The sequence below is a fragment of the Callithrix jacchus genome, chromosome 7 (assembly GCF_049354715.1).
Source record: "Callithrix jacchus isolate 240 chromosome 7, calJac240_pri, whole genome shotgun sequence".
Lineage (NCBI taxonomy): Eukaryota > Metazoa > Chordata > Mammalia > Primates > Cebidae > Callithrix > Callithrix jacchus.
In genome coordinates this window covers 64337546-64356076 of record NC_133508.1, presented here as the reverse complement: position 1 = coordinate 64356076, position 18531 = coordinate 64337546, and the positions used below count along the sequence as shown (strand labels likewise).

The following is an 18531-nucleotide window of genomic DNA, read 5'->3' as shown; positions in this document are numbered from 1 at the left end:
AAGTCTCATTCATTGGCTCCATGTCTCTTTGGCCTCTAGGACACAGTGCCATCCCTGTTCTCATACTGGGGTCAACAGGACTCCTGCATGACAGTGCCTATTACCCAGGCCATGATACATGCTGTGGCTCAGGCAGCCTCTTTTGCATGGGCACCTCCTGTAACCTTACTTCTGCAAAATTGAGCTATAGTCAGAGAAGCCTTACCAAATTTGCTGTCTCAACTTCCCCTCATGGGTCTTAAGGATGATAATAAAAACATTAGGACAATTAACAAGAGAATAGGTAATGGGAGAGAGGAGAATCAAAGGATTTCTCCCAAGAAGGCAAACATTTTAAAATTCTTTTTAAGAAATGAGGCAAGTGCCACTGGGACTTGATGCCTTCCCGAGTTCATGTCCCTTCTGCCTTTCCAGGGGGTGCTCCTGTCAGACTGGCCATGGAGGATAACATGTTCCATGGACGATACCCTGTTCCAGTTGAAATTTATCATGAAGCAGCTGAAGAAACTGGCAAAGAAGGCAGAAAAGCACTCCTAGGCCAAAGTGAGGAAGGCCCTTCAGCAGAAAAATGCACCTGTGTACACCAAGAACAAGAAGAACATTCGCAAGAAGAACAGCAGTGTCACCGGGAGTGGTGGCTCACGCCTGTAATCCTAGCACTTTGGGAGGCCAAGGTGGGTGGATCACCTGAGGTCAGGAGTTCAAGACCAGCCTGACCGTCATGGTGAAACCCCATTTAAAAAAGAACAGAAGCGTGAACCGGCTCCGCGTGGCATCCCGCCTGGACACTGGCCTCTAAGGTGCAGACAGCTATGACCATGAAGGCAGTGACCAAGAACATGGTGTGGGTGACCAAAGCCCCGGACAAGGCCCTGAACACCATGGACCTGTAGAAGGCTTCTGCAGTGATGGACAGGTTTGAGCAGCAAGTGGCCATGCACGCGCAAGTGATGGAGGATTCCATGAGCTGGGCCACTGCACGGACCATGCCTCAGGAGCAGGCGGACAGCCCCATTGTGCAGAGGAGAATGGCCTGGAGGTCCTAGAGCAGCTCAGCCAGTTGTCCAAGGGTGCCTCTGCCGGGGCAAGAGCTCCATGTGAAGCCAGGAAGAACAGCTGTCACCGGCATTGGCCGCCCTGAGGAATGAGCTGCACCCTGCCGCCGGCGCTGCCTCCTTTGCTCTGTGATGTGCCGCAAGGCTCCTGGCCCCTCCCCACTGACTCTTGCCTTTCTGTTGACCCTGCAGAGCTGCAGCTGGCAGCTACTGCCACGCAGCCCCTCTCACCTGCCTGGCCTGGGTGGCCTTGGAATTGTTCCTGTTTTCTTAGGTTGGGCGGTGGGTCTGTGTCCTGGTGTCGAGTAGAGGTGACTTCTGTGACTCTGGGGCCAACAGCTGGGAGGTCAGCAGGCTCTCTTCTGCCCTCTGTGGAGTTGAGGGAGTCTGGCCAGTGGGTGCCATGTAAACTTTTGCCCAACACTGCGGGGACCTTCAGACTACGTGAGAGCAGACATGCCGCTCACTGTCAGCCAGTGGGGGTCAGGGCTGTCCTGTTCTCCAGGCAGCTCCTGGAGGAGGCCTCTCCACACCCCCTGCCCCCACCACCAATGGGCAGGAGGTCCCACCATGTGAACGGACACAGGCTGAAGAGGCACCAGTGGCCTGGGTATGCTGGGGAACATCAAGTGCCACCCAACACTGTCTTGGTGGCACTTACAGATGATGACCCTCCTCTTCCTCCTCCTCCATCATTCCAGGGGTGGGGTCTGGGCTGCTCCTGACAGCTGGCTAAGCCTCCCTGGACCTCCTGCCCTCAGCTTCCCTAGTTCATAAAGTTGCCCAGTTCATGGGGACAGTACCTTGCCCAGCTCCAAATCCAGGAGTGCCCAGCCTGGGGTCCTCATCCTTGCCCAGCTGCCACCTCTGGAGGTGCCTTGGGCTACGTGGACTGTGCTGTGGTGTCCTCTCGGCAGGGGTCTGTCCCTGCGCTGACCAGCATGGAGTGTGTGCGTGGGGCCTCGGTGATGCTGCCTGGGTGTCACTGTCCCCTGTAAATAACTAGGTCCCCGACTGCACCCTGTCCTGACTTCCCAGCGTGGAAACCAGAGTGGGTGGTGAAGGGAGCTTGGGAGAGTCACCTTCAGCTGGGCCAGTGGCTCCATTAGGAAAACCTGTGCTGTGGCCACACGGGCACCAGCAGCAGCAGCTCATCAGAAGGACTCAGAGAGGGGGACTCTGAGAGAGGGTTTTGGGCACAGCCTGCTGTTTTGTGGGTTTTTTTTTTTTTTGTCTCCTAAAGTTTATTTCATTTTCTTGAAACTTTCAGGGTTTTGCTGTCATTTGCTAAAGTAGAAAGGGCAGGTGGCAGGTGGGGAGAGTGGGTCCCGGCGCCTCCTCAGCCCAGCGCTGCACTTACGCAGCCCACACCAGGACTGCAGCGGTGTCGTGGCTGTTATGAACAGAAGCATGAGACCCTCACTCAGCTCATTTGGTTTTCTTCTCAGGATTTCAGAGGCCCTGGGGAGGAGATGCCATTGCTGGGTCCTGGACATGCGAGGGTCGAGGCACCATCTGTCCATGATTCTCTCCAGCTTCCCTCAAAATTGGCTCACATGGTGGGTGTTGAAAGGTCCTTCTGTCCCTTGCGAATAACAGCCCTGGGGAGCTACCTTGCCCCCCCAGAGGGTGCAGGGCTCCACAGAGCTATGGGCTGGGCAGGAGCTGCCTCTGCCCTGTCTCCTTGGGCACCGAGGCAGGGGTCTGTCGAAGGAGAGAGCCATGTTTGCCCTTTTCCTAAAATGCTGTTGTAAATAAATGAATAGTTCCCCCCACCAAGAAGGAAGGAAGGAAGAGAGGGAGGGGAGGGAGGGGGGTAAAGAAGGAAGAAAACACTGATAAGGGTGACACTAAGAGGAAAAAGAAAGGAGAGAGTCATGAGACTCATCCGAGCGGGATGGAAATCTTTAGATGGTTATTAAGAAATGGGATGAATAAAATGGAAATTAATAAGATTTTTAAAAAGAAAATTAATGCAGTGAAAACAAATGTATTTTTCCCCCTGAGACGAAGTCTCACTCTGTTGCCCAGGCTGGAGTGCAGTGGCACAATCTTGGCTCACTGGAAACTCCACCTCCTGGGTTCAAGCAGTTCTCCTGCCTCAGCTTCCTGAGTAGCTGAGACTACAGGCACCTGCCACCATGCCTGGCTAATTTTTGTATTTTTAGTAGAGATGGGGTTTCACTATGTTGGCCAGGCTGGTCTTGAACTCCTGACTTCAGGTGATCCGCCAGCCTTGGCCTCTCAAAGCGCTGAGATTACAGTCATGAGACACCATGCTCACCAAAACAAATGTCTCAATACAACACTATTGAAGATTGGGTAGACCAAAGAGTCTCTGCTGGTCTTCAACATTAAGGGCCCCAAACCAGTTTGCTCTATTTCCCCCAGTGTGGAGTAATTTTAAAAGCAGGAAGGTAAAGATTTACCCCAACTGGAACTGCCTGGGGTGATGGTTAGACTGGTTAATCAAGGTAAGATTGACAGGCCAGAGTTTCCAGGCATGGCCTCTGGCTAGGGACCTAAACACTTACTGTTCAAAAGAGAATAAAATGGTCTGGGGAGTGGGTGAAGAGAAGTTGCCATAACATAAAAATGTACTGGCCACTTTGGGAGACCGAGGCGGGTGGATCCCGAGGTCAAGAGATTGAGACCATCCTGGTCAACATGGTGAAACCCTGTCTCTACTAAAAGTACAAAAAATTAGCTGGGCGTGGTGGCGCGTGCCTGTAGTCCCAGCTACTCAGGAGGCTGAGGCAGGAGAATTGCCTGAACCCAGGAGGCGGAGGTTGCGGTGAGCCGAGATCGCGCCATTGCACTCCAGCCTGGGTAACAAGAGCGAAACCCCGTCTAAAAAAAAAAAAAAATGTACTGGTCAATAGGATTCTGAAAGTGGAATGCCTAAACAGGCTTTACATAAAGTGGCTGTGTCTTCTTTACCTAAATGTTTATGGAAATCAGCACTGAAAACAATAGGGTTGTTCCCCCGACCTAAAACTGTAAAGCAGAAGGCGTGTGAATGCTCCCTTCTGGCCATTTTAGTTGGACAAGCTAAATGGAAACCCAAGCTCACGCTGTAGAGTAGAAGCTGGAGTGCTGATAGGGACAAATTCTCCATTTGATAGCTCTCTGTGGAGCATTTACTGGGGCTATCACAAAAGCCCCTGAGCAGCCAGGCATGGTGGCTCATGCCTGTAATCCCAGCAATTTGAGAGGACGAGGCAGGAGGATCATTTGAGGTTAGGGGTTCGAAACCAGCTTGGCCAACATGGCGAAACCCCATCTCTACTAAAAACTCAAAAATTAGCTGGGTGTGGTGGTGGGCACCTGTAATCCCAGCTACTCAGGAAGTTGAGGCAGGAGAATGGCTTGAGCCCTGGAGGCGGAGGTTGCAGTGACCAGAGATGGCACCACTGAACTCCAGCCTGGGCGACAGAGCAAGACTATCTCAAAAAAGAAAAAGAAAAAAAAAAAAAGGCCTGTGAGCACCTGCGAGCAAAGACTACTGACTACTGAGATTTTGGACTAGACAATTTCCACTTGAGGGGCACTTACTAACTTGTTATGGGGCATTAACTGAATCTACCCCTGTGACTGAAGGACATAAAATGATCCTGACACCTGTAATACCCATGCCATTATAGGTGATGTCACAGAAACACTCAAATGGGGACAACAATGACCAGAAGAGTTTCATAATAAAATGGAAATAGGGTATAAGGAGCATGCTACCTGGGGAGTACCAGGAGGAGATACAAGAAGGGAGCCTCTTTTCTGCTAGGACCAAGTTGTGTGAGGAGCTGCTGGCTTCTACAGTACCCCATAACAACTCTCAACTGGCCAGCAAACAGCTTGGTTTGTGGATGGCAGATCCAAGGTGAATGGACAACATCCTGTTTGGAAGGCTGCCCTGTTGATCAAAGAAGTGTGAAAATAAATAAAAAGTAAACCTTGTTGGAACCCCACAAACACCTTAAGCTTTGAGAGAGATGTAACTGTGATTCCAATCACATGTCGTTACTACTTCTGTTTCTCAGATTATAGATTAACTCGCTTTCTTATTTGTCTTATTCTGTACAATGACTAGAGAGAATTACATGATGTCAGGGATAAAACCCACCCACCTTCTTAATGAATAGCCCTTTTTGTCAATTAACTTCCCCTTCATTGTCCTGCTTTGCTTATATCAGATAGTAGAAAACCCAAGACTATCACACCCTCTGTAAAAAATGTTAGATGCACACTTCCCAAAAAGAAACACTGCCTAAAACCAATCAAATAGCTGTACCTATGCACCAATCTTGAATGAAAAATGTAAGGCTGGGCATGGTGGCTCACACTTGTAATCCCAGCACTTTGGGAGGCCAAGGTGGGAGGATTGCTTAAGGCCAGAAGTTTGAGATCAGCCTGGGAAACAAAACGAGACCCTGTCTCTACAAAAAATAAAAAATTAGCATATAATATGGTTTGGCTCTGTGTCCCCACCCAAATCTCATCTTGTAGCTCCCATATTTCCCACATGTTGTGGGAGGCACCTGGTGGCAGATGATTGAATCATGGGGGCAGGTCTTTTCCATGCTAGTATCATGATAGTGAATGGGTCTCATGAGATCTGATGGTTTTTAAAAATGGGAGTTTCTCTACACAAACTCTCTCTGTTTGCCTACCACCATCCACGTAAGATGTGACTTGCTTCTCCTTGCCTTCCACCATGAATGTGAGGCCTCCCAGCCATGTGGAACTGTAACTCCATTAAACTTCTTTCTTTTGTAAATTGCCCAGTCTTGGGTATGTCTTTATCAGCAACATGAAAATGGACTAATACAGTAAATTGGTACCAGGAGTGGGGCACTGCTGAAAAGATACCCGAAAATGTGGAAGCTACTTTGGAACTGGGTAGCAGGTAGAGGTTGGAACAGTTTGGAGGGCTCAGAAGAAGACAGGAAAATGAGGTAAAGTTTGGAACTTCCTAGAGACTTGTTTAATGTCTTTCACTAAAATGTTGTTAGTGATATGAACAGTAAGGTCCAGGCTGAGGCGGTCTTAAATGAAAATGAGGAACTTTTTGGGAACTAAAACAAAGGTGACTCTTGTTATGTTTTAGTAAAGAGACTGGTGGAATTTTGCCCCTGCCTTAGAGATCTGTGAAAGATTTGAACTTGAGAGAGATGATTTAGGGTATCTGGTGGAAGAAATTTCTAAGCAGCAAAGTATTCAAGATGTGACTTGGGTACTATTGAAGGCATTCTGTTTCAAAAGGGAAACACTGTAAAAAAAAAAGTGAGGAGTGCATTAAAGTTTGGAAAATTTGCAGCCTGACAATGCAATAGAAAAGAAAATCCCATTTTCTGAGAGAAATTCAAGCTGGCTGCAGAAATTTGCATAAGTAACAAGAAGTTGAATGTTAATCACCAAGACAATGGGAAAAATGTCTCCAGGGCATGTCAGAGACCTTTGTGGCCACCCTTCCCATCACAGGCCTGGAGGCCTAGGAGGAAAAAGTGATTTCATGGGCCAGACCCAGGGTGCCCATGCTGTGTGCAGCCTAGGAACTTGGTGCCCTGCATCCCAGCCACTCCAGCTGTGGCTTCAGAGGATGTAATCGTCAAGTCTTGGCAGCTTCCAGTTGGTGTTGAGCCTGTAAATGTGCAGAACTCAAGAACTGAGGTTTGGGAACCTCCACCTAGATTTCAGAATATGGAAATGCCTAGATGCCCAGGCAGAAGTTTGCTATGGGGCAGGGTCCTCATGGAGAAGCTCTGCTAGGGCAGCACAGAAGGGAAATGTGGGTGGGAGCCCCCACACAGAGTCCCTACTGTGATGCTGCCTCGTGGAGCTATGAAAAGAGGGACATCATCCTCTAGACCCAGAACTGTAGATCCACTGACACCTTGCATTGTACAGCCAGAAAAGCTATAGACACTTAACACCATCCCATGAAAGCAGCTGTGAGGGAGACTGTACCTTGCAAAACCACAGGAGTGGAGCTGCCCAAGACTATGGGAATCTACCTCTTGCATCAGTATGACCTGAATGTGAGACATGGAGTCACAGGAGATCATTTTGGAGCTTTTTTTTTTTTTGAGACGGAGTTTCGCTTTTGTTACCCAGGCTGGAGTCCAATGGCGTGATCTCGGCTCACCCGCAACCACCTCCTGGGTTCAGGCAATTCTCCCACCTCAGCCTCCTGAGTAGCTGGGATTACAGGCACATGCCACCGTGCCCAGCTAATTTTTTGTATTTTTAGTAGAGATGGGGTTTCACCATGTTGACCAGGATGGTCTCAATCTCTTGACCTTGTGATCTACCCACCTCAGCCTCCCAAAGTGCTGGGATTACAGCCGTGAGCCACCACGCCCGGCCCCATTTTGGAGCTTTAAGATTTGACTGCCCCACTGGATTTCGGACTTGTATGGGGCCTGAGCTCTTCTGTTTTGTCCAATGTGGAATGGCTGTATTTACCCAATGCCTGTACCCCCATTGTATCTAGGGAGTAACTAACTTGCTTTTGATTTTACAGGCTCATAGGTGGAAGGCACTTGCCTTGTCTAGGATGAGACTTTGGACTGTGGACTTCTGAGTTAATGATGAAATGAGTTGAGACTTTGGGGGACTGTTGGGAAGGCATGATTGGTTTTGAAATGTAAAGATATGAGATTTGGGAGGGGCCGGGGGCAGAATGATATGGTTTGGCTCTGTGTCCCCACCCAGATCTCATCTTGTAGCTCCCATAATTCCCACATATTGCAGGAAGGACCTGATGGCAGACATTAAATACAGGAGTTTTGGCCAGGTGCAGTGGCCCATGCCTGTAATCCCAGCACTTTGGGAGGTCAAGGCAGGTAGATCACCTGAGGTCAGGAGTTCAAGACCAGCCTGGCCAACATGGTGAAACCTAATCTCTACTAAAAATACAAAAATTAGCCAGGCATGGTGGCATGGGCCTTTAATCCCAGCTACTCAGGAAGCTGAGGCAGGAGAATCACTTGAACCAGGAGGTGGAGGTTGTACTGAGCCGAGATGGTGCCACTGCACTCCAGCCTGAGGGACAGAGCCACACCCCATCTCAAAAAAAAAAAAAAAGAAAAGAAAAGAAAAGAAAAGGTCATGAGAACCCCAACTTGCAATCAGTTGGAAATTTCAGAAGCCCTGATTTATGTCTTGGGGGTCAGTGTTGAGGAATCCCTCAACCTGTAGGATCCGATTCTATCTCCAGGTATCCACAGTTTCAGAATTGAATGAGAGGCTGGGTGCAGTGGCCTATGCCTGTAATCCCAGCACTCTGAGAGGCTGAGGCAGGCAGATCCATTGAGGTCAGGAGTTGAAGACCAGCCTGGCCAACATGGCGACACCCCATCTCTACAAAAAATACAATAATTAGCCGGGCATGATGGTTCACCCCTGTAGTCCCAGCTACTCGAGATGCTGAGGCAGGAGGATCGCTTGAACCCAGGAGGTCGAGGCTTCAGTGAGCCGTGATTGAGCCAACCTTGGTGACAAAGTGAGACCTGTCTGAAGAGAAGAAAAAGTGCTCACTTTAGGAGCACATATACTAAAATTGGAACAATTCAGAGATTAGTGTGGCCCCTTTGCAAGGATCATATGCAGATTTGTGAAGCGTTCCATATATTTAGGTTAATAATTTTTTTAGAAATTGGATTGGAGGACACCCAGCTGGCATCTGCTGCTTGGGTTGTGGGAAAACCCCCCACCCACACATCTGGTCACAGAAGTCTTCTGTGGCGATTGTTGTGTTGAGTGAGAGCATAGAAAATGCACATTAGGTTGTTTTGGTTATTTTCTTTCCCCTTAGCTGTGTAGCAGGTTCAGGCCATGAAACAAGCTATGCTGCCACTTCTGATTATATGATCCTACAGATGCAATGTTGCTGGCTATATCTGTGGAAAGATGGATAAAGATTCCATAGGGGGTTGGGGGAAGATTCTGTAGAGAGTCTCTGAAAGCCCAAATAGGAGAATTGCAGTTAGGATTCTTAGGATTCTGGAGTAAGGCTATGCTTACTGCGGTCCCTTTGGGAAAAGAGACCCTGATGTGTCACCAGACCCAGTAGTGACTAGGCATCTGACTGGATGCCAGGTAGCTATATATCCTAAGTTGGGTATTATCAGAAAGGTAGAGCAGCAATTCAATATGTGATGGAAGCTGGGTGCATTGGCTCACACCTGTAATTCCAGCACTTTGAGAGCCCCAGGCAGAAGGACCACTTGAAGCCAGGAGTTGGAGACCAGCCTGGGGAATGTAGTGAGACCTCCATCTCTACAAGAAATATAAAAATTAGCTGGGTGTGGTGGCACATGCTTGTAGTCCCAGCTACTTGGGAGGCTGAGGTGGGAGGATTGCTTGAGCCTAGGAAGTCGAGGCTGCAGTAAGCTATGATTGTACCACTGCACTCCAGCCTGGGTAACAGAGTGAGACCCTGTCTCTAACAAACAAACAAGCCAACAAAACGGCAAAGAGGCTGGGCTCAGCGGCTCACCCTGTAGTCTCAGCACTTTGGGAGACCGGGTGGGCAGATCACCCGAAGTCAGGAGTTCAAGAACAGCCTGGCCAACATGGCAAAACCCCAACTCTACTAAAAATACAACAACAACAACAAATTAGTAGAGCATGGTAGCGCGAGGCTGTAATCTCAGCTACTCGGGAGGCTGAAGCAGAATCACTTGAACCTGAAGGTGGAGGTTGCAGTGAGCTGAGATCATGCCACTGCACTCCAGCCTGGTGACAGAGTGAAACTCCATTAAAAAAAAGAGAGAAAAGAAAAGAAAAGAAATGAGTCCAACAACTTGGGCTCCCTCTCACCAAAGCTGATTTAGCAATTGCCAAAATATAGCCAGTCTACCAGCAGCAGGTAGCAATATGGCAAAATTGCTCAATGAAAATAGCCAACCATCTGGTGGCAGGTCAATCATTTCAGACTCCTTCCACCCTGGGAGAAGGCAATGATTCATCCTTACTGGAATTTCTATGTTCTCCAAATATATATTGCATTTCTGACCCATAGTGCTTCTGCAAGCATCACCACCCAAAGGCTTTAAAGAATGTTCAGTTCATTACCTAGGGCCAGGGGACCCATCTTGAAACTCAAGATGTATCATGATGGCCACATGAACACAGGCTTCACTGGTCTTACCATATGCCCATGACCCAGAAGCAGTCAGCCTGAGAGAACAATGGAACAAAGCGACTTAATTTCCAAAGTTCTGGGGGATTATAAACAGCATATGATACGTCACAAGACTACTGTGAGGTTGGAAAAAGATCACGTAAATAGAGCACTTTGCACAGACAGTGGCATGCAGAAAGTGCTCAATAAATGGTAGGTGTTGTTTATTAATTGGAATGAATGGTGAAAGGCCTCTGTGGCCTGAGGAACTGGTGATCAGGCTTCACTAAACCCAGAATGGCTGTGGCTCTCACTATCGTGTGATATGCTTTGAATACCCTAGCGGCTCCAGAAGTCCTCAGCTTGAATTACATTTTTCTGCCAGCAGGCGGCACACAAATGCTTCTGTTGGGTGGATCTGGGAGGGGAAAACGAAACTGCAGAGTGCAGGAACTGGGAGAGAGGAGAAAATGAAACTCTGCACAGTGCAGGAACAGAAACTCCGACAGGGATTGGCTGCCTGGGGTAAGATGTGGGGGGATGTGTGAGTGATGATAAAAAGCCAGCCTTCAGCCAGAGAACCGTTTACTTGCCGCTGAGCCCATCTATCAGCAGGCTCCGGGCAGGAAGATTGCTTCTCTTCTCTCCTCCAAGGTAAACTCAGGAGCTATGAAGTGTGGGCATCAAGCTGCCACCCTCTGCCAGGCTGCCTGCCTGCCTGTAAGCATCATGTTCTGAGAGCTGGGAGGCCCCTTCTCTAGGGAGGCAGCACCCCTGGGTCCCTTTTAGTGCCCTGGGCTGGACTTGCCTAAGAGAGTGGGTTGGAGATTTTAGGGAGATGGGGATACAAAACCCAAGAGGCATGAGATGCAGCTTACATGTGCCACATCAATGATCTGTGGCTTTAAACTTGTCACCTCTTGGAGCCTTAATTACTTTCTCTGTAAAAGGAAGATTAAGTTGTCTTACCTGCTCAAAGGACTGCATGATTTTAGAAGTCCCTTTATTATAGGATCCAATGTGACAGTGAGTTCATCTTTGAGGATAGATGAAACCATCTGGAGTGGCTGTTGAAAATGTGGGCTTGGGTATTAGCCAACTGCAGTTTTAAACCCTGACTTTGCCACGCCCTGGCTAGGTAGCATTGGAAATATTACTTAACCACTCTGAGCTTCAGTTTCCTTATCTATAACACCTGGTTGATAACAATGGTACCTACTTCATGGGGTTGTTATAGGTACAAGTGGACCTCACGCCAAAAAGTGCTAAGTATTCGATACATGAGAGGAGTTTCTTGTTTTTCTTTTTAATAAGAAATAGCATTGTGCTGACAAAGATTACACTGGGGGTGAGTCTGAGGGCATATGCATTTTCCAGTTTTGTGGTATAAAGGAAAGGGTTCTGAATTCTGACAGTCTTGAATGTGTATCCACGCTGCACAATTTGCTGTATGACCTTTATTCCTTGTGATATTGTGAAATATATATTCTCATCCCCTGGTTCCTGGCATACAACTCCTAAAATCCTTGGAATTCAAAGTGATAACTATCTTTTAAGTGATAACTGTGTAATAAGCTGACGGCTGGTAGTTCCTCTGGCGAGGGGAGAGGGGCTGAAGGTTAAGCTGATCACCAATGGGCAATGATCTAATCAATTGTGCCTATGTAATGAAGCCTCCATAAAAACACAAAAGGACAGGGTTTGATGAGCTTCCAGATAGCTGAATACAGGGAGGTTCCAAGTGGGTGGTGCTTCTGGAGAGGAATGGAAACTGGGTGTCCTTTCTCCCACACGTGCCCTGTGCATCTCTTCATCTGTAGCCTTTGTAATATCCTTTATACAGAACCAGTAAATGTGTCTGGGCACGGTGGCTGAAGCCTGTAATCCCAGTACTTTGGGAGGCTGAGGCAGGCAAATAGCTTGAGCTAAGTAAGGCATTCAAGACTAGCCTGGGTAACATGGTAAAACCCCATCTCAAAATAAAATAAAATAAAAAATTAGCTGGGCATGGTGGTGCATGCTTGTGGTCCCAGCTCCTCCGGAGGCTGAGGCAGGATGACCTCTTGAGCCTGGGAGGTGAAGGTTGCAATGAGCTGAAACGGAGCCAATTGCACTTCAGCCTGAGCAACAGAGTGAGACTCTGTCTAAAACAACAACAAAACCAATTTTTTTTTAAAAGAAAGAAACCAGTAAATGTAAGGAAAGTGTTTCCTTGAGTTCTGTGAGCTGCTCCAGCAAGTGAACAAAGCTCCAGGAGGGAATTGTGGGAACCCCAATTTACAGTCAGTCAGAAGCAGGTATACAGGAGAAAATGGGGATACAGGTAAAACAACCTAGGGCTTTCGATTGACAGTTTGGGGGACTGAACCCTCAACACGTGGGATTGGCCACTAGCTATGAATAGCTGGCATCAGAATTGATTTCGAGGACCCTCAGCTGGTGTTTAGCAGAGGACTGATTGCTTGATTGCTGGTGGGGAGAAACCCCCACACATCCACTGTCAGAAGCCTCTTGTACAGCGAGGGAAACTGACTTACTCTTTCCACACACCCTTCTGTGCTTTCTTTCTGAAAAAATTAAGTTGATGTGAGGCCAATGTTTTGGTGACTGTAGACGCTCAATGCATTGTAAGAATGAGTTTATCTTTTAAAAAATTGTTGGCCGGGCGCAGTGGCTCACACCTGTAATCCCAGCACTTTGGGAGGCCAAGGCGGGTGGATCACGAGGTCAAGAGATCGAGACCATCCTGGTCAACATGGTGAAACTCCTTCTCTACTAAAAATACAAAAAATTAGCTGGGCATGGTGGCGCATGCCTGTAATCCCAGCTACTCAGGAGGCTGAGGCAGGAGAATTGCCTGAACCCAGGAGGCGGAGGTTGCGGTGAGCTGAGATCCGCCATTGCACCCCAGCGTGGGTAACGAGCGAAACTCCATCTCAAAAAAAAAAAATTGTTTTAGGCAGGGCGTGGTGACTCATGCCTGTAATCCAAGCACTTTGGAGGCCAAGGCGGGAGGATCACCTGAGGTCGGGAGTTCAAGACCAGCCTGACCAACATGGTGAAACCCCATCTTGAAAAAAAAAAAAAAAGAAAAGAAATTATTTTAAGCAAATTCTACGCATCAGGTACTGTGTTCTAAGTGCCGTGGATACAGTGTGGAACAGTTTATAAATTCACAACTACACTCTCAAATAGGCTCTATTAGTACCCCAATTTTATAAATAAACTGAAGCCCAGAGAAGCAAAGTACCCTAGTATCCGGTCCAAGGTCACTTGGCCACACAACCACAAGGCCAAGAACAACCACAGTCATGATATTGACATCTGCGGAGCTTACCATGTGCCAGGCACCGTGAGAATCCGCACACCCACCGGTTGGGGCAGGGACATCTCTGCCACTAATGCCGAGAGGAAACGGATTCCCTAGGCTCCCGAGAGGGGTCCTGGATTCCGTTCACCGGACCTCGCTGCTTTTTACTGATTCCGTCTCAAATTAGAAGGGAAAATCACGGAGCTGATGAGTTCCAAAAAGGCCCCGGGGCCCATCTCCCTTTCGCCTGTTCCGAGGTCTAGCGACGGAGCCTGCGCGCGGCGCCACCATGCGGCAGAAGGCGGTATCGCTTTTCTTGTGCTACCTACTGCTCTTCACCTGCAGCGGAGTGGAGGCAGGGAAGAATGAAGGTAAGGGAACAGGTAAGGGTGCAGGTAAGGATGTGAATAAGGATGCAGGTAAGGGGACAGGTAAGGAGGCAGGTAAGGATGTGGGTAAGGATGCAGGTAAGGGGACAGGTAAGGAGGCAGATAGGGGTGCTGGAGGATGGGCGGCGTGTGGGATAAAGGGAAGAGTTTCATGTAGAGACCCTGGCGTGCTTCCGTAGAGATCCTGGCGTCCATTCCAATGGAAAGCCCAGGGTTGGTGTCCGCAGAGTCCCACATTCAAATCCCACTACTCTGTCCATTCCTCCATCCTACCGAAATTTATTCCATGCCAGTTCTGTTTCAGGCTCGGCACCTTGGGAAAAGTCCCTTCCCCTCTGTGAGGCTCTCTGAGTAGGAGAGCGGCGCCCCCCGCATCCTGTAATAGCGTTGAGCATCAGAAACAGAATAGGTGACCCCTGCGCCCCACCCCAAAGCCCCTACTACGCTTTGTCCGCTCTCCTGCAGGCAAGAAAAGGCGCTCGGAGAGCTCGGAAGACAGCGGCTCCGGGTTCTGGAAGGCCCTGACCTACATGGCGGTCGGAGGAGGTGGGTCTAGAGGGCGGGGAACTCCGGCAGGTGGGACCGGCCTCTGCTGCGGGCGCTCCCTCACCCGCTCCTGTTCCTCCAGGACTCGCGGTTGCCGGGCTGCCGGCGCTGGGCTTCACCGGCGCGGGCATCGCGGCCAACTCGATGGCTGCCTCGCTGATGAGCTGGTCTGCGATCATGAACGGGGGCGGCGTGCCAGCCGGGGGTCTGGTGGCCACGCTGCAGAGCCTCGGTGAGTGCACTGCCTGAGCCCCCTGGTGGGACGTTCTTTACTGCTATTATTTTCGTCATACATATGGGGAAACTGAGGCACTCAGGAAGTAATTTACTCAAGTAATTAAGTAGCTTACTAGGAATTAAATAATTATTTATTTTTGAGACGGAGTCTGGCTCTGTCACCCATGCAGGCTGGAGTGCAGTGTCCCGATCTCGGCTCATGCAACCTCTGCCTCCTGGGTTCAAGCGATTCTCCTGCCACAGCCTCCCAAGTAGCTGGGATTACAGGTGCATGGCACCACACCCCTGGCTAATTTTTGTATTTTTAGTAGAGATGGGGTTTCATCATGTTGGCCAGGCTGGCCTTGAACTCTTGACCTCAGCTGATCCGCCCATCTCGACTTCCCAAAGTGCTGGGATTACAGGCATGAGCCACTGCACCCGGCCAGGAAATAAGTAATGTGCTCAAATCTCCCTGCTAGTTTAAACTAGAGCCTACATTCTGACCCAGTCAGTATGATGCCAGGAGCCCCATTCTCAACCTCAAAGGCTACGTGCCCCACTGATGCTTTGGCCAAATCACAACAAGCCTCAGTTTTCTCATCTGTCCATTGGGATAATCATCCTCAGTTTAACATTTTTTGAATCCGCTCAATCTCAGAGACCACAGTGGCACAGACATGCAGTAGAGTAACTCAAATCAATCTCACACCAACCTTGGTCTTGACTTGCATGTTTTGAACACCATGAAGGGAACAGATACAGAGTTCACAGTGACTCTCCTGTCTATCAATTGATCGATCTGTCGATCTATTTATCTATGTCAGAACAAAGTCTCACACTGCCCAGGTAGGAATGCAGTGCGTGATCACAGCTCACAGGAGCCTCGAACTCCCGGTTTCAAGCTCTCTTCCTGCTTCAGGCTCCCAAGTAGCTGGGATTAGAGGCGCATACTGCCACCACACCGGCTAATTTGTTTTTTTTTTTTTTTTTTGTAGAGACAGGGTCTTATTGTTTTGCCCAGGATGGTCTTGAATTCCTGGGCTCAAGCAATCCTCCCACTTTGGCCTCCCAAAGTGTTAGGATTACAAGCATGAGCCACTGTGCCTGCCCAGAGTGACTCATAAAAAATTGCCTCACTTCCTTCTCTCTCCTCTCTTCCCTCCCACCCCCACCTCTCTCTCTGAGGCCTCCAAAATCCTGGAGAAAACCTGCCCCCGACAAACTTCCCTCTGCCTTTCTGAACCTCACATCTCTCAATTCTGGATGGCAAAAGCCCAAAGAACCAGCCCAAAAGAAGAAAGCCCTCCTCAGAGGGGGCCACAGCCCTGCAATGGGAGGGGAAGAGGGGGTGAGCCCAGGGACACCTCTGGGCTGTAAAATAGTTGTCCTCTCACATGCCACATAGCTGTGACAAAATGATATGATCCCTGTCTTGTGAATCCCCCCACCCACACAGTGAGGGCTCCAAGGAGGAGGCTGTTAGCACGATTAATAACACGATGTTTTCATGGCAGACATGACGTGAAGGAGCCATTATTTTTGCCGTTTTCATCACTGAAACACGTCTCTGATTTGGGCTGTCAAGGCAGGGTAAAAATGGGATGCACTTTGCAGTAGTGCCATCCCCTCTCAGGGTCTCTGTTTCTCCATTTAGAAATGAGGGCTTGGACTCAAACAATGGTTTCCAGACATTTGGATTCCCAGGCCTGGCACTTGGGCCCCAGTGACTCATGTGTGTTTGCTTTACAGGGGCCGGTGGCAGCAGCATCATCATGGGAAAGATCGGTGCCCTGCTGGGCTACACTACCTACAAGTACATAGATAGCAAGGAGACAGAGGATGAGGAGTAGCCAGCAGCTCCCAGGACCTCTTCCACCTTGCCCTAACTCTGCCAGTTAGTATCTAGAACTTTCCCTAGAACTCATGGATGGGGTCTCACTATGTTGTCCAGGCTAGAGTGCAGTGACTCTTCACAGATGCAATCATAGCGCATTGCAGCCTCCAACTCCTGGCCTCAAGTGATCCTCCTGCCTCAACTTCCCAAGTAGGATTACAAGCATGTACTGACCACTCCCAGAATCTAGAATTTTCTCTGTCAGTCTCCCCAAAACCTAGATGAGAAAACGGAATAAAGTTATCCCGGAAAACACTTTGTCTTGCTGTCAGTCATGTCTGCATCGAGAAGCCCAGCACAATCTGGCTGTGGCCTGCGCCATCCATACACCCCCATTCCCATTTCCCCTCGAGTCAGCCACAGCCCCCGGAACACAACCAGTCAATTTTGTTTCTGGGCCTTAGCGCATGTTGGTCTCTCTGCCCGGAATGCCTCTGGAAGCTCATCTGCCTGAAAAACACCCTTCCATCCTTCCAGACTCAGTTCAGACATCCCCTCCTCTGGACTCCTGCCTAGCAGGGACTCCTGTCTACATGGGCAAGCTCGATTCCACAGGGTGCTTGGGGAGGCAGAACTCAGTTTGTTCTCACTGAGAGAAGCTTCCCGCTACTTCTCTGATTAGGCAGAGATGAAGAAGCCAGGTCTCCGTTCTCTCATGATGTGATCATCTTCAGATGGAGAATATAAGACCAGCCCCTCACTCTAAGGAAAGGGTGTAACAGCAGCTTTGTGAGAGCTCGGCAAGGCCTCCCTTTCCTCATAGGACTCTTAGAATAGGGAGAACAGTTTGCATATGGAGTTCATAGCCCTTCTGCATAGGAAAGAAAGGACAGCCCAAGCACACAGGAAGCACTCCGTAAATGTCAGTTATGATTGATTAAGGACTTGCATAAACAAAGAGGAAACAGCCAAGTGACAACCAGAAATTAGATCATCTGACTTTGGAGTCAGGGTTTACTCTCTGGGTTCACAGGCCCTATTCTTCTTTTCTTCCAAAGTTGGGCACCAAATTAGGGTCTCTGCCTTCAGAAGAAGCCCCCTCCACTTATTCCCTTGGATAACATCAAGGCCAAGAGAGGTGGACAGCTCTGTTCTGGGATTTTAGATCTCAGGCCTCAGCAGTCTTTGGGCTGAATGATACTGGAAATGACCAGTTCTTTGCAGGGAGACTCCGCCTTCCCTAGGATCCCTTGGGACCAGCCTGCACAGGATAACTACTTGCCTCCATTCTGCAAGTGACAGCAGGGGCTAAGGCTACCACAGAGGATGGGACCCAGTTTCTACCTACGTGGGGCTCACGGTGCACACATTAGGAACCACCTCTTTTCCTTCCCTGTCACCACCTCCCCACCCCCAACTCCTTTCACTCATCCTCACCTTTGCCAGCTTTCAGGAACCACAGCCTGCGGCAGAAGGGTGAACACACACCAGAATTCAACATTGCAAGGCGAGAGGTGCTCAATGCGCTTTTATTTATTTATTTATTTTTTCTTGAGACAGAGTCTCACTCTGTTGTCCAGGCTGGAGTGCAGTGGCACAATCTTGGCTCACTGCAGCCTCTGCCTTCCGGGTTCAGGTGATTCTCCTGCCTCAGCCTCTCAAGTAGCTGGTATTACAGGCACCTGCCACCACCCTCAGCTAATTTTTGTAGTTTTAGTAGGGAAGGGGTTTCACCATGTTGGCCAGGTTGGTTTTGAATACCTGACCTCAGACAATCCACCTGAGCTTCACTCCCAAAGTGCTGGGATTACAGGCATGAGCCACTGCACCCGGACTGAATGCCTCCCTGGCAACGGCCTTCATAGAGGCACAGAGCTGAATCTCGGCCCAGTTTCAGGGATGAGTCACCTCAGACAAGCTATGTACTCTCTTGAGGTCCCAGTCTTCTTGCTTTTTGGGTTTTTGTTGTTTGTTGTTGTTGTTTGAGACAAAGAATCTTGCTCTGTTGCCCAGGCTGAAGGGCAGTGGTGTGATCTCGGCTCACTGCAACCTCT

General features: G+C 49.2%; 1 protein-coding gene, 1 non-coding gene and 1 pseudogene across 12 annotated transcripts; all 3 read left to right on the top strand.

Annotated features, from left to right (window-relative positions):
• The first annotated feature begins 385 nt into the window (after nucleotides 1–385).
• On the top strand, nucleotides 386–2319 carry LOC100405503 (charged multivesicular body protein 1a-like; annotated as a pseudogene).
• Nucleotides 2320–8583: 6264 nt separating this feature from the next.
• On the top strand, nucleotides 8584–8687 carry LOC118143393 (U6 spliceosomal RNA). Its single transcript, XR_004727614.1, has one exon. It is a non-coding gene; the product is annotated as a U6 spliceosomal RNA (small nuclear RNA).
• A 1925-nt stretch (nucleotides 8688–10612) lies between these two features.
• On the top strand, nucleotides 10613–16792 carry IFI6 (interferon alpha inducible protein 6). Of its 11 annotated transcripts, none has more exons than XM_009000744.4 (5): nucleotides 10613–10704; nucleotides 13747–13860; nucleotides 14344–14424; nucleotides 14507–14656; nucleotides 16393–16792. In XM_009000744.4, the coding sequence occupies exons 1-5, from the start codon at nucleotides 10650–10652 to the stop codon at nucleotides 16491–16493; spliced, it is 501 nt and encodes a 166-aa protein (XP_008998992.1). In that variant the 5' UTR covers nucleotides 10613–10649; the 3' UTR covers nucleotides 16494–16792. The 11 variants fall into 11 exon arrangements, with proteins under 11 accessions (XP_008998992.1, XP_008998991.1, XP_078187011.1 ...); XM_009000743.5 differs by having other exon boundaries at nucleotides 13747–13872; XM_078330885.1 differs by having other exon boundaries at nucleotides 13677–13872.
• Nucleotides 16793–18531: the final 1739 nt, after the last annotated feature.